The 15,479-nt window shown below is 38.1% G+C and overlaps 1 protein-coding gene across 3 annotated transcripts in view; it reads right to left on the bottom strand.

The window, feature by feature from the left end:
* TM9SF3 (transmembrane 9 superfamily member 3) overlaps positions 1 to 15,479 on the bottom strand; it is a 59,306-nt gene continuing 43,827 nt past the window's right edge. For 2 of the 3 annotated variants that reach the window (XM_080620367.1, XM_080620368.1), the window contains exons 10-15: positions 13,782 to 13,921; positions 12,135 to 12,203; positions 11,897 to 12,043; positions 11,381 to 11,464; positions 11,195 to 11,271; positions 3,362 to 6,629 (exon numbers count right to left, since the gene is read on the bottom strand). In XM_080620367.1, the coding sequence (XP_080476493.1) occupies positions 6,562 to 6,629; positions 11,195 to 11,271; positions 11,381 to 11,464; positions 11,897 to 12,043; positions 12,135 to 12,203; positions 13,782 to 13,921 (585 nt within the window). In that variant the 3' untranslated portion in view covers positions 3,362 to 6,561. Of the gene's footprint in view, positions 174 to 697; positions 757 to 3,361; positions 6,630 to 11,194; positions 11,272 to 11,380; positions 11,465 to 11,896; positions 12,044 to 12,134; positions 12,204 to 13,781; positions 13,922 to 15,479 lie in introns of those variants that run through there. The other variant, XR_013957120.1, reaches the window with a different exon arrangement.

Raw genomic sequence — 15,479 nt, 5'->3', positions numbered from 1 at the left:
TCAGTTGTACTTGGAAAGCACTGAGCAAAGCTGGTGGGTTTGGTGATCTCTGCAGCAAGTTTAAACAGGAAGGCATGGGAATACCTTTGGAAAAGCATCTGTCCCAAATTCTGAAAGGTGAATCCACTGATCTATCCAAAGGTTTGTTGTGGGGTTTGGTTGGTTCTTTTTTTCTATAGTAAAAAAAAAAAAAAAAAAAAAAGAAAATATCTGTCTTCAAGTTTGTGGGTTTGTTTTTTTTTTTCTGTTTTTCCCTAAAGGATGGATCTGGGAAAGTAAAAACATTCCCCTAAGCCTCTGCTATGAATGAAGATGGGATAGTTGCATTTACCTGTTCACCCACAGGCATCCTTTACAGAGGCTGGTAGCTACCTGAGTTTAGGCTGTTTCCCAACAGTGGGTAGAATTTAATGAACCTCTCAAAAAAGCAGAGATGCTGCTTCATGGAAAATTGCCTTAGAGCAGTTTCTCAACCACAGGCAACTGCTGTTTCTGCACAGGATTTCTGTACTTACATTTTTCTGTAGTAACATCTTCATCCAAACCACACACCTGGCTACAGCACGGAACATGCAGGCATTTCCTCTTGTCAGGCAAACAATACTTTAAAAAGGTTTGTCATTCTTACATGTCATTCTTTAGATAGCTAAAACCAGCCAGACATTTCCTTCTTCATTACTTATTTCACTATACATACCATAAAAAAAAGAAGCAGCACATTTCAGATTCAGACAAAGGTGGGCGTTTGATCGGTTTCTGGAAGAGAGATAAACAGGGGAAAATATCTCAACAAAAATCAACTTTCAGCTTCAACTAAGCAATTCAAATTACCAAAAACCTATTCTGCAGAGTCCAAACATAGAACCTGGAGTAACCCACTGCATCTCTGCAACAATCTATTATAAAACTCCCCAATTGTTGCAGGTAAATGGGTGTCTGTCAGATCTCTTTTTAGAACAAACAGTAGGTAATGTTCACCAATTCACCTGCCAACTTCTGGCCAGACATTTAGAAGAGAAATAAGGAGGAAATTTCCATCCCATTCCTGTAGCTACTCCTCTGTAGCAAAGCTAGAAAAGCCCCATGCTAAGCTAATATCTATTTTTTCAGTTCAATAAAGCGATATGGCTAAACCAAAACTAGTGATTCAGAATGAAAAAAATAGCATAAAATGAACTCAAAGGGTCCAGTACATCACCAGTAGCCCAGAAAAGCACCATGCCTTGTCCACTGCTTCAGTATATCACACGTCAAAATTCCAGGGACAAATCTTTGACATTTGAGAATGAGTAGGCACAAAGCCTTCCTTTAATTCAGTGTGGCATGATGTTCTCAGCTACGTTCGGAAGCTTCTCAGAGCAAGTTAGTTACTATAGAATGACAGAATGGTTTGGGTTGGAAGGAACCTTGAAGATCATTCAGTTCCAATCCTGTCATGGGCACGGACACCTTCCACTAGACCAGGTTGCTCCAAGCCTCATCCAACCTGGCCTTGAATACTGTCTGAGAAGGGCAGTCACAGCTTCTCTGGGCAACTGGTGCCAGTGCCTCAGCACCCTCAAAACTTCAGGTCTGTGCTTTGGTGAACTGGAATCTATCAAGGTAACTGCTGCACCATATGGGTAAGCATGTCTCAGTATTAGAAAACCCTAAAATAACAGTTTCGTGAAATTATGCATTTTGTTTATTGCACATAAACTCCTAAGCCTAAAAATGCACGTATTTTCTGGAATGCTGCAATCAGGCAATACCAACTGAAGGGTAAGTATGAACTTGCATAGTTATGCTTTGGAACACTTCAAGCTCAAGTTCTTGAAGGAGATTTTTCATCTAGAATGTAAGGAAAGTTCCTATGGGTTTGGTTTTCCTAACAAATGAAGCCTCAGCATGGTAGAACCTCCAGAAAGACTTGACAAATTGTTCTGCATTGCATTACTAGTAGCTGCTGAAAAAATTAACCTATTAACAAGCCAGAAGTGCTGATAGCAACTAACAATCTCCCTTGCTCATGACAAATGAATCCTTGGTCTATTGCAAAAGCCTTGCACCATGGCAAATACACTGATGAAAACAAAAAGACCACAACTGGCATGAGGCTGGGGCCAATCACACCGTAACAGCAACTTTGCCTTTAGAGCTCTGCCTCCGAGATAGGTTAGTCCACCAGATAAAACAACTTTTTCTTATCCTTTTCCGAATTTAATTTCTGCCCTTTAAAGTGATTTTCTCCAAGAACAGCTTGAATTTACTGGAACCGCATAAACCCTTCCAGATTCATGGGTTCTCCCATTTCCCTCCCCCACCTCCCCCGCACACCGTAACCCAAAAATGGAAGAAAAAATTCAGAACCACAGAACTAGTTATAAAAGCAAATACTGCAACAGCTCCTTCCCACAACTGAAAAAAGCACCTCCTGGATAAAACTGTGAGACGTGAGGGACAACTTGTAGGACGCACATGCAGATATCTCCTTCGTAAAAAAGAGAATTTTCTCACTGAAGCTATTTAGCAAAAAGCAAATGTTCCTTTGCAAGGCTTTGGAAAACAAATGGCACCATTTATTTTTTTGTTAAAAAAGGCTCCTGAAGAATGCAAGACATAATTGTGCTGCTTCAAAATTCTGAAGCGTGGCTTTATTCCGGCTGAAGTCCAGCAACAGCAGGGGCTTTCCTGACTTCGGTGCTAATCCTGGCACGAAATACTCCGCCTAGACAGCAGCAGTGCTAATAGCCATTGCAAGGCTGCCACTACTGTAAGTACATCTAGCTAGAAAAGATCCAAGGGATACACATATGGCATCCTTCTCCAACCTAGTTCCAAATGACTCTTAAAATGAACCACAAGCTGCTCAATTACAAATTAATTCAAGGTAAGAGGACCCCTCCGCTCTACCTCCAACTACACAGTTTACTTGTCTGCAGATTGGAGAAGAGACTTTTTTCTTGAGCTTATACTTTTCGGACATGTTCCAATGGAGAAATTGCTGATGCACTCACCATTAGGCATTTCCACTGTCTTCAGCATAGCTGTGTACATAAGACTTCATTGGGCAAATCTGGCTAGATGGTGGTGATGCTGAAGCCAGAGCAAAATGTAACTTTCTCATTTGTATTACCTCTGCAGTAATGCTAGTGGTTAAGAATGTGCTATCGATTTTCCCCAGTTTTAGCAATGAAAGTGTACAAAGTATGAGCATTTCAGTTTTGTTTTTTAACCTGAAACTTGTTAAAGAAACACACCTAGACTATCATACAGAAAGCAATTTAATTGTGTGCCCTTTACACACTTTGGAATGTAATTCTGGAAAGGAATTAACAGACACTGTTGCTTGAAACATTCGGACATCAAAAAGAGAGCATAATGTAATGTTTATTTGCAGTCTCCATTGCCTCCAATCCAGTATTCACCACTTTTCATACATGAAGTCCCAGAAGTGATTTCTTTATGCACTCTGCCTCAATTGAAAACACAACTGTATTTATCTAAAGCATTTGATCAAGACTGGCTATTGGTACACAACTATTTACCCAATTCTCTGAGCTCTGTAGCACAAGTGGGAAGAGAAGCACTGGGCAGCCAATTGATGAGTTACCAAAAAGTGTGAATTCAAGAACCAGAAATTCCTAAGAAACAACCATGGAAAAAGGAGTGTTGGCTGTAAGATCTTTATTTCTTCCATAAAAGAGGAAGGGCTACATTATCTAAGCAGAGAGCTTCCAAATTCTATTAAGCAAGATGGTTCAATCTATACCCACAGTTGGGGGGGGAGGGAGGGGTGGGCAAATAAATAACCTTGCCCCAAACAGCAACCATACAGACAAGCTGTTCAAAACTGGTCACGTTTTGCACTCCTTAAGAAACCAGAAGAAAAGGGGAAAACAAAGCAACCCCCCAACTTGCGTCCTAGAGTGGAAGTATAAAAATGCCAATTATTTCAACACAGTACTCCTCCAGAACTTCCTTGCAGAAACAAAAGCAATGCCTGTGCAGTAAGTATCTTTTCAATGTCACTTTAAAAGCTATACAATTCTATCTGGATATGCAAAAGCTAATAATGCCAGATGACAGAGAAAGCAAGTAGGCAGCCCGCCTTTCTGTGGCATTAAAAAGTGATTAAATGAAATTCACAAACGGTTTAGTGACATTTCTGATAGACTAATCACATAGCAGTGTTCTAAATAGAGAAACAGACCCATTATCAAAATACTCCCTTTAAAAAAACTTGTATCTCAGTGGAGTACTTAATGTATTTATTGTGTGGAGATAATGGTTTCTCACTTCAGATTTAGAAGAACATGGATGAAAAGAGGGCTTCCCACAGCTGTATGCACTAGCAAGAACTAGTACAAAACCCATTCCTTGCTTTAAGTCTCCATGTTTTGGAACAAAGGAAAACTAACTGCTGATCGAGTTCATGGGCTCATCTTAAAATCATCCTGTACTTTAAAAAAAACCCATTACCTTCTGTTAAATGGCACTGTTCAGCTACAGACATCAGCCATTCACTTGAAGCAAAACTTAATTATTTTCTGACAGATTGGCTAAAATTGTCCAGGGAAATCAGAGCTGAAAGCTCAAATACTTTTCACAAGCTATATACAGGAGGATGAATTGCTTCTCACTGTTACCTATCAGTTCAGTTTCCCCACCCTCCAACCCAACTCTGCCAAGCACGGGTGTTTCTCACTGTGGCTACTGCATTATCAGTACTTTTGTAGAGAGACAATACAGTGCTAACCAATACAAACACTTTGCTCATTTTTTTAATTCAGGAAGTTGCCTTCTCCATGGCAGGTGCTCTTATTTCAGAAAAGCCACACTGATGAAAACATCCCTACGTGGCAGATGCCTGAAAAAAAAAAATATATATACATATATATATATATACACACCCAACTGGCTGTCAAATCTGTCACAAACACATTCAGAATACTTCTAGCTAAACACAGTGCGTAATTAACAGTCATCTTAGACTTAACCTTTATTTGCCCATTTATTTCAGCCCACACTTACCCCTACTTTTCTCAGTACACTAGCTGGATCACAAAACAGATTTCTCCACAAACAATTTAGCCAAGAAGAATCTTTTTGGGCTGGTCATCCACTTTGGAGCTCTACTGTACAATACAGTTGTAAGCAAATTCTGAATTCAAAGCATGGGGTTTTGATATTTGAAAACCACACTAATGTTGTATACAGAAACTGGCGGTCAGCCGTATCGCCTTTACAAACACTTTCAATTGCAAACTCATCTATTTTCACAATCAGAACATTTGTCTGAAAAGTTTATTTTAGTTCTCTGAACACTCTAAAGCAACCGTGCTTTTGATGTTACACAAGTGTCCAGATAAGATTAACAAAAATTAAAATGTTCTAAATTACAAATTTAATTCCTGTAAGAGCTTGAGAAAGGAAATAGAACAGAAAAGCATGACATACACACAATGTGAAGAAATCCCAACTTTTCATGCAATGGCAGGCAAGATGTAAAAAGCCACCCAAATTCACACATTTTTACACCGAATCATCAGAAAAGTACTCTGTAGTAAATCTGTACATCCAAATACATTTGGGATCTACACCTAAGTTACATTATTTAATGTTATATACACTTATTACCCCTTGTATAATGCCTAAAAGAAAATCATTCAAACCCAAACGAAAAAAAAAAAGAAAGAAAAAAAAAAGGCAAGACTAACTTGGAAAAAAGGAGAATCACTTTTGACATTCTGTTAAAATGTTGGTTTTGTTTTAATCTAGACCTCAAATTGTTTCTTATAAAACAAACAATCCTCTTCATTTAACATTTTGCTTTCTAACTGTACAGTAAATTGCATTGCAGAGAACACGTCCCGTCTTCAAACTGTATTTTCTTTGGATGGATTTAAGATGTAGCTGGATATTACTTTAAAGATAAATAAATTGAAGTTGGTCCAACTAGAACAATAGCTGATATATTACATGCATATGGGATTTTATATAGTTTTAAATTATTTTTTAAACAAATGAGTGTAGGGTATAGTTGATATTGCAAATAAACCAAAAAGCACCTGGAGTCAAAATATAAAACATACCTCCTATCCTGGCAATGGCAGTAAAAATCAGAAGAGTAATCTTTCTGGAACGGCATTTTTACATAATTTCGCAATGTTAAGTACCAGGAAGACTACTAATCAAGTAGTTTTAGCAGCCAAGTTTCCCTCTTTTTATTGAATGGAACAAATGCTTTAAATAAACCGTTTGTCCTCTTCACTGAAGAGAGCTAGTCTATTCATTTTTAATGAGCTAGGTTTTTTGTTTTGTTTTTTGTTTTTGGGAAGATTAGCCACGTACTGTAGTAATGCCTACTGCATATAATCCAAGCATTTGCTGTGAACAGTTGGAGAAAGCAGTCAGTAAGAACCTAGGATCAATGAAATAGATGTTACTTTAAGCCATCCACAAAATGGAGACCCATATAGTGCCCAGTGTTAAAACCCAAATCTCTTCTCGCTCTTTTTCTTGTGCAAGTTCATCCCCATGAAAACAGGAGGTGATCCATAGTTCAATTTTCTTATTTCCTTAGTCAATTTTCACATTAGTGTAGATTTTACGAACAAAGGCACTTGTTCCCATGTAACCAATAGCTCCTGCAAAATAAACCAAAAACGTTGAGCATGTTAGGAAGCTGATCATCAAAATAGGCCAAGAATATAAAACACACACGCTTAAATAGAAAGTCACCTAAAGCACGCATTCTGCATGCAGAAAATTATTTACCTGCAATACGTGTTTTCAAACTCTAATTATCCATGTTTCCAGTGAATGTCTGGCAAGAACTTCCCTAGTCTAGCAATCTAAATCCATTAAGCCATTTTACCAAGAGGCCATGCTCAGTTGGCCTTGGTAAATATAGCAACCCCCCTACTGCTGCCAATAACTGGGTCCCTTTTTCTGAACAGAGGGTAAAAAACATACAATCACCCACTCTGCAGGGAAGGTGGATGGGAGGTGGGTTTTTATTATAAGTTACATGCCTTCTGGATGAGTGTTTTATTGGCAGATGGCTTTTTCGTTCCTACAAGGCACAAATAATAATAGATCCCCATCCCAGGAGTCTTAAACTCCAAGGAGGTCTGTACAAAGAGATTAAACTAGTAGCAGTAAGTAGTCAAAGGAAATCGTAACCTGTGGTTTTCAAATTAGTAAGAATCATGAGCAGAGTATGCACTGTCACAGCAGTTATAAAAGAACAGGTCATTCGGTCTTGATAGGTGCAACAGTTTATACTAAACCCAAAATACTGCAAGACTAATGACAGCTAGAAAAGAAACAAATGCACTGGACCAAGACCTCTTCTCAGAAAGAGATTCAGCAACCTAGCTGGTCAAACTGAGAATCTCAGATTTGCCAGGCTCAGTAAATACTGTTGTCTTGCAATATCTGCAGGTAATAGCTTCATCTTTTCCAAGCAAAATGAGAGTAAATCAGCCTTGTGGATGTCAGTTTGGCTAATTCTCAGGTTAGAAGTAAAGTTGAAAATTATGGAAGAATTAGACAGAACTGCTTTCAGACTGTTAGAATAACACATCATAAAACATGGGAAGAAAAGGACAGAGAAGTCAGGGCCTGTAACTCGCTACAGAGAAGAGAACTTCTCATATAAAATGTCTGGATGCTCAGTAAAGAACAGATGCTAAACAGAAAAGATTTTTATATTTTTGTTTCCCTGAAGCAATACATAAAAGCTCGGAACAAAGCACGAAACAACATTTTTCAGTGATGTGGGATGCACCAACCTTACCCAAGATGTGTTAAATACAAAAGCCTAATCAACACTCAGTTTTCTGTCACAACTTCATTTCCAATAAAAATATAAAAAGTTTCTTTTGCTATCAGAAATTAAAGGCTGCACAGACCTGCAGCCAGCAGTGCTGAACACAAGTTTCTCAGAATCTGGAGAGTTGTTTATATCCTGCAGACTATTTGGATAATTGTTGAGGTCAGCCATGAAACACGTGCAAAATTTTGGTTTTTACACCCCCAAAAGCCAACATTTATATCTGATCAGGAAATCTGCACAAGGCAAACCCAATGCATTATTCCAATGCTACCGCAGTGGTAAAAAGCTTGTGGAGTCAGTCTTTGGGCTGTACAGCATTTCAAGCTGTATAAATATTATGGCCAGCAAATCAGGGATTTGTATTACTAACTTGGACAAAGTAGAGTTCAATCAAGACAAATATAGCACACACAAGATCAGGTTGCTGCTTCCAAGCCTGAAGTGTGCTGAGGACACATCAGAGGGAATGATTCTATGAAGGCCTGGCAGTTCCAGGAGAGACCACTACAGCATTCAGACAGACCCAAGCACGGGCTTGGTGACGTGAGCTTAGAGTTATACAGCAGCACGTGCAGATTCTTCTGTAGTCTGTCAACAAACTCATCTTCTGTCTTATGCAGTAAATGGGCAAAATAATGTCACTAAACCCCAGTTTTAAGACTTGTCATGTTTTGCCTGTTAAAGCAGGAGCTACCAACACACCTAGTGCCCATTTTAGTTGCTAAACTCAGATACATTCCAGAACTTGTTCTCTGAGGGTTTCTCTAGTGATGTGATGCCAGATACCACAGAGATTTGGGAGAACAAAGCATGAATTGTGTTTCATTTGGGATCTAGTGAATGTGTGCATGAGATGGAAGTGAGGGGGAGGAGCAGAGAGTAGCAGTCACATGAGACCACAGGCTCTCAACCCCATAAACAAATCAAAACCTATTCTGAATCATAGAAGCTTTATCCATGAAGACCACTAATGGCCAATACCCAAGGCAGGGTTTAAGCCTCAAGGCTACTTCATAGGCATTGAATAAAACATGGGGCAGGGAGGGGGAAACCCTAGACAATGACGACAAGAGAACGTCCTCCTGAAACAAATGCAGGACAGTTGGTTCATTTACATAAAAAGTCCATAGTAAAGGGAATTATTTTATTTATTTATTAAACACCTTCTCAGATGATATTTATGACTTGGTTGTGGCCTATATAGGTTTAGTAGAAACAGACTGCAAGCGTAGTTCAGCAGAACAAGCTTAAAAAAAAAAAAAAATCAGAAAAATCAAAATAGTGAGAAAGAGAAACTACAGAACAGAAAAAGATTCATTCTTATCTATTACTTCAAGCCAATTACCACTTCTTACAGTGGTAATGTGATGGTAAGCACAGAATTTTTTTAAAAAAGCCCTTCAATCATACTTACAGTATTTATCTGGACACTGAAGTGTGGTATTACAAGAGGCTGTTCTGTATACTACCTAGCTCCTAAGCCATCCACTGAGTTGAGTAAGTTTTATTCTTTTCTGTGACTAAGAGGGAAACACAAGGAGCTCAAAAGGTCTGGAAGTTCTCATGGGCTCCCTACTGTCCAGTCCCAGCACTGAGATGCTCTACAGAGGGCAGCAGACTTTGTGGATCAAAGCATCCCACTACATGTGGGATTTGAGTTCACTAGGCATTGTCAGGGGAACTAAAACTCGAGTTGGATGATACAAGCATACAGAGAGTCTCCCTGTGGCTGCTTTGGACCCTAACTAGTTTGTCTCATATTCAGCTGTGTGCTGCTGAACACGCCCATTTGTGTGAGCCTCCAAAGCATAGCTCTACACACTTTTCACAGGAGACATACAGTCAGTAGCACACATACTGCACAATTCTTTAACACAAATGTCTTTGTTAGACCTCAATGGCAGCAAGTTCCCTAGACAAATGCTTTTTGACAGGGGATTTTTTTTTTTATTCCCTCCACATGCTGTAGATGGGAGTTCTCACTAAAAAGAAATCTCACAGCTTCTCTTCCAACACACTTAAAAAGACAAAAAGAAATCCCAATAGAGCTGTGGAAATGAAGTTTAATGTATTAAAGTATTTTCTGATTTCGAATAAATTTGGATTTTACTCTAATATTCCATCAAGTGGTGTCCTACCATGACAAGAAAGCATTTGACAATCTTCCTTTTCTATGTTTTAAAAACCATTTTAATTACAGAAACTAGTGGGCAAGCTTGGCTTCTGCAACATAGACATTTTAATCAATACCAGCCTGAGCACTTTAAAAAGAAAAGATTAGAGCTGAAAAGTGTAAGCCTATTAAAGAAAAAAAAAAAAGAAAAAAAAAAAATGGCTGCAAGACTACCAGAACAGCAGGGAAGTCTTGTAATGTGCCAAGAACCTGATGAAGCAAGATCAGATTGTATGAGAGAAAAGGGGAACAGGTACTCAGCAGTTAAGAGATTATTTCCCTCCCCTTTTTATAAAGCATCATGAAATTACCCACCTTCTTGGGATATCAAGAAATGTATACTTTACCGAAATTAAGTTCCTTTAAGATATTATACGTCTCAAACATCTAATGCAAAGAAATCCTTCCACCAGTGTCTATAAGACACTGCTGAGTAGTATTAAATAAGGATCACACATAAAAAGCAAGTAACATCATACAAAGTGTAAAAGAACTAAATAGCACTTTCCAGAAAAGTTAGGAAGCAAAGGATAAAAATAAAGCTAACAGGTGAACAAGTATATCCAACTTTATTACATGACCTCCATGCTAAAAACTATGGTTTTCTCTAAACATCTGTCAAACAGAATCTTAAAAAGCAATGAAACCCAGCTGCACATAGGAGCACCCTGAACTCTCCTCACCCATGAATATCCCAATACTTCCTTCTCAAATGTTAACCTGAAACTTCAGTTCTTTTTGTTCTGGTCACCCTCACATATACATGCCACAAGATACAGACAGTAGTGTCATCAGCACTGTGATACTGTTGGTGCCTCAATGGTTGTATCTAGCTTTTTCTTGGGGCAACAGTAACAACTGCACAATGAAATTCTAGCACAGACTAAACTTAATTTGGAATTTCTTTTTCAGAATTTCTTGCCTAAGATTGAGTCTTTCCAGCTTGTGCTGAAGGTGAAATTCTCTGCACAGTACATAAACTATCTTCCTATTAGAAGGCACAATCCACAGAGATCCCCTATATTAGTTAGGAATGAAGTATAAGCACAGAGCTCAAAGATTCTGTTTCAAAATTGTGAGCTTTTTAGAGCAGATCTTGCAGACACACACACTCCACCACCAAAATCACATAGCTAAAATCAGAAACATAACAGTCTGGAAAATTCCAATAGAAAACTGCCAATATATTTGAGACTTACCACACATTATTCCCAAAGCTGTGCTAAATACTGCCATATAACCAAAGTAAAATGATGTTTGAAACAAGCCATACATCCTGAAAAAGAAAGATAAGAATTTATGCTAGGTATTTTCTCCATTTTTTATCAATAAACTTATTTGACAATGCAGTAATCTGATATTCAAGCAAGAAAACTACCACTTACTTTGTCTTGAAAAAGTAGTAGTAAAAGGAGTACATGTAAACATAAATCGCAGTTGATGCCGCAGAAAGAAAGCTTGTCCATTGCCTGAAAGTGAACACACGTCTGTCATATATCTAACCAAAAGGCTTCCCAAGAAGATGCACAACGCACTAAAACTTTAGTCTGAAAAAAAAAGTGCACTGGTTCTACAGACTTGTTTAACAAAATCTACATGTTGTCTGCTGTAAGTAACAAAAGCCTCTCTTGCAACAGCTACCACTGACACCAAGTGATGATCCTTTTTCATTCATATTCCTCCATGCCTTCATGTACCATTTTTTATACAAACATACATGAGCTCACAGATGCACATACACCCAGAAAACTGTACAGAAAGGATTCAAGAACTGCTTTCATTCCCTACAGCTAAAATCTGGACATGGGACACTTTGATAAGACCTACCTAGATGGAAGAAACATTATTGTTCTACAGAGCTCCCATAATGTGGTTAACTATGCAAATAATGCAATACTTACCACCTGTAATCCTCTGCATTTAGCAGGAAATACGTACAAACGATAGTCACACATACTGTCACAATGCAGAGGATAACCAGAACCAACATCATAAAGCCATAAACATAGTAGATCTTATAAGCCCAGAATGAAGTAAAAATGAAATACCTGGAGAGTAAACAAAATATGCAACAATACTGTAATTGAACTTAACTGATTTTAATTTGTAATCAAATCAGTAAATAGCTGACAGACTCACATTTCAATAAAAATTGATCCAAAAGGAAGGATTCCACCTAGGCAAACAATAACAGCTGGTTCCATGAACCTGAAAGGTATTAAGATTAGTTTAGGGGCAATTTTTAATATTTTGTTTATAAATACATTAAGATATATGAACAGATTACTACTACTATAGCACAGAGAATTATTTAAAAGGCATGCTAAACAAGAACATTTCTGTATAATACCAGTATATGAGAAAGAAGATTCCCCCAAAGATGTCGTGTATGGATAGAAGGAGAAGTTATTCCTGGGGAAAGCTGAAACAAAACATTAAGACTCATGCCTATATCACCTACAGGCAGGAAGTTAGATACCTAACCAGTCCTAAAGGCTACAGAAAGAATCTCCCTTGGTCCAGAAGGGCCTAAGCAATCAAGCTCAGTAACATCCATTAGCCTTGAATAAAGACAGAGAAAACTCAGCGCTGTTGATGGCTACAAATACAGCAAAAAAAGCACAGAAAAAATTTTGCAGGGTAATGGTTATGTAACTAAGAACCAGTGTTTATTTTTAATGCTATGCTGAGTCATAAGCTGTGGCCAAAAATGAATACTCAGCTACCTGTAGATGATACTGTCACTTACTAAAAGTGACCTCTGTGCAGTACTTGCAGTGATGCCAAATCCAGCTAGTAACCAGTGATTTAATTTGCAGCTTCTTTTATTATTTATAGAGATACTTGTCTAAGTTGACGGTGTGCAATTTCATTACCTTCAAGAGAAGTATCCTATTTCTTTTCATCTGTCATGCTGACCCAGAAAAATCCATCAGATTCCAAAGATACAAGTCACAGTATAAATCAGGTTCTAGTATCTGAGCTGCATAACCCACCACTAACAAGAGACTAAGTGTGCTGCACTTTCTGGGTAATCACAGGCGTACATGTTTCAGTGCCCAATTCACTTTGTCTGTTCCATTCCTCTGAATCGGGAAAGTAAGAAAAATCTATTACAAAAATCCTCTAAGGAGATTTTCATTTCCATAGCTTGCTGCTTCCAGCTCAGCATTAAATCAATAGGAAAAGGTGACTGCATCCATAACTTTCCAAAACCCCATCTGCTTTTTGAGACCAGACACCCCTTTACATTCACACAAAATAAAGGCTGATTCGCAACTCAAATGGTATACCTGGAATATTTTAGGCTCTGTGACATTAACAAAAGTGCAGAATTGGGAAAACAGCATTGCAAGCTTCTCCCCACCATCAGCCTGCAAAGATGTCTCAGCTTGTACATGATGACCATTAACCAGAACAGTTCTGCCTTCAAGGCACATTCGATCCTAAATCTGTAAGAGGCATTAACTAAAAGAGGAAGGTTTAGTTTCAAGATACCCATATAAGAACTGGGTTGGGACCATCCCTTTTACATAAGAGACTAAAGAGCATATCCAGCCAAATGTGAATCGGTGATCCAGGACTGTAAAATTTGCTACAACTATTAACTATCATGTTTTAATTCAACAGAAAAATCATATTAAGAAAGTATCAGTAGAGCTGTTCTTCTAGGCACAGCTCAATTTAAATTTGTTCTGTGATAACTTTTTTATTTAATGATCACACCTGAAAAGGCATTTTAACATACTGAAGTGAATACTTCTTAACATTCATGCTTATCTTTACCATTTTTTCTCTGGTATAGGACGAGGCACTGCATTGACACGACATGGAAAATTAGGCTGTCCTGACAGATTTCGGCCAAGAATTGTACCGACGAGATTCAATGGAAGAATGACAAAGAAACAAATACAGCACACTGCCACCTGCAAGCAAAAATAAAGTAATAAATAAATAAATAAATAAGTAAATAGAAGCCCAACAGGCGTAGGATGACAAAAGACAACCAGCCCACTCTCTATGTATTAGCCCTTGGTAGTTATTGCTGTAGAATCATACTCGTGGTTATGAAGCATTAGTCAACATACATCTATTTTATCAAACGGAAGCATTCATTTTCCTGAGAAACTTCTTAGTAATTATTATTAAGTATTATTTTCTTGCATCAGTTGAGAGAACAGAACCATTAGAGATTCAGATTTTCTGCACAGGAAAGAAATGGAAATCTTCATGGTACTTCATCACAGAAAATTTTGTCAGCTTGTCTTTTGCAGAGTAAGCTATACCTGGGAGTTAACATCTAGCAGTTAGGCACTTGCACAAAATTAAAACTGCTGGATGCAAAATTTTTAATCCAATCCAAAAAAGAAACCCAAACATGAACTGCAAAGCCACTTCAGAATGCTACCAACCAAAATTTAGGGTTCAGTTTTCTCCACCATCCACCAACTGGGTAATTAAGAACACAGACTGCCAAAGACACAAGTGACCATTTGTATGCACACATACACAACTTAGAAGTGCAATGGTCCTATTCCATATAGAGGTTAGGTTTACACACAGTGCGGCAAAGTCAAGCCAATGTTCCAGCTCTTTCCAATGGAACAGGCTCCCTAAAATTTCACTATGAATCATCTTTTTTCCCCATATATGTATGTAGCCCTACTTCTGCTATTCCTTAAAAGCATATTTATTTTCTTCCAAAATGGGGAAATTCAAAGTGTTTAGCAAGATGTTCTCTATTTGTAACATTTCATCCCAAGATGCATTCGCATTAGACAGTTTAAGATTTTGATATTGATAATTAAAGACAGAAGTTACCTGTGATGTAATAACCACAGTTCTGAATATTGACCCTGTGTCCTTCTTTTTGCAAACATATGAAAATACTGCCTTTTAAAAGGACTGTTGCCTGAGGTGCTGTGTACACCCTGCTGCCTCCTGAGCAAAGAGGCTATAGCCCTCTTTCACGCCACCAGACACAAAGTCCACGGCAGCAGATTAATCCAAAACAATGGATAGAGGACCAAGTCTAAGATCCACACACTGACTTGTTTACAAAGCAGTTACTCCAGGATAAATAAAGGCTGTTCATGTATGTTGTATCTATAGAATTCTACGCCAAGTAACTGAAAAGCCAGAACTACATTAGCTAAATACAAAGCATTACATCAATCACACCAGGCAACATCTGACAAAAGTCTGTGGGTTATCCCTCTATTATTGACTTGTATAGCAATACTAGGCTAGCCCAGATGCGAAGGGAAAATGTTGCCTGTGGTTGGATGGAGCAAGCCTTCATGCTTCATAGAAGGGGTACATCAAAGAGATGGTCAACAAGCAGAAGCACTGTCCAGATGACTCTGTATATCTTTGAGGAGAGGTTATTAAAGAATTACATCATTAGCCACTACAATATGAAGCTTCAGTGATAAATATGGATGAGCTAAGTAGTATTTATATTTGCCAATAATAAAGCAGATT

The sequence above is a fragment of the Psittacula echo genome (genome assembly GCF_963264785.1).
Source record: "Psittacula echo genome assembly, chromosome: 6".
In the NCBI taxonomy this organism is placed as follows: Eukaryota; Metazoa; Chordata; class Aves; order Psittaciformes; family Psittacidae; genus Psittacula; species Psittacula echo.
This window is presented reverse-complemented; position numbering and strand designations above follow the sequence as displayed.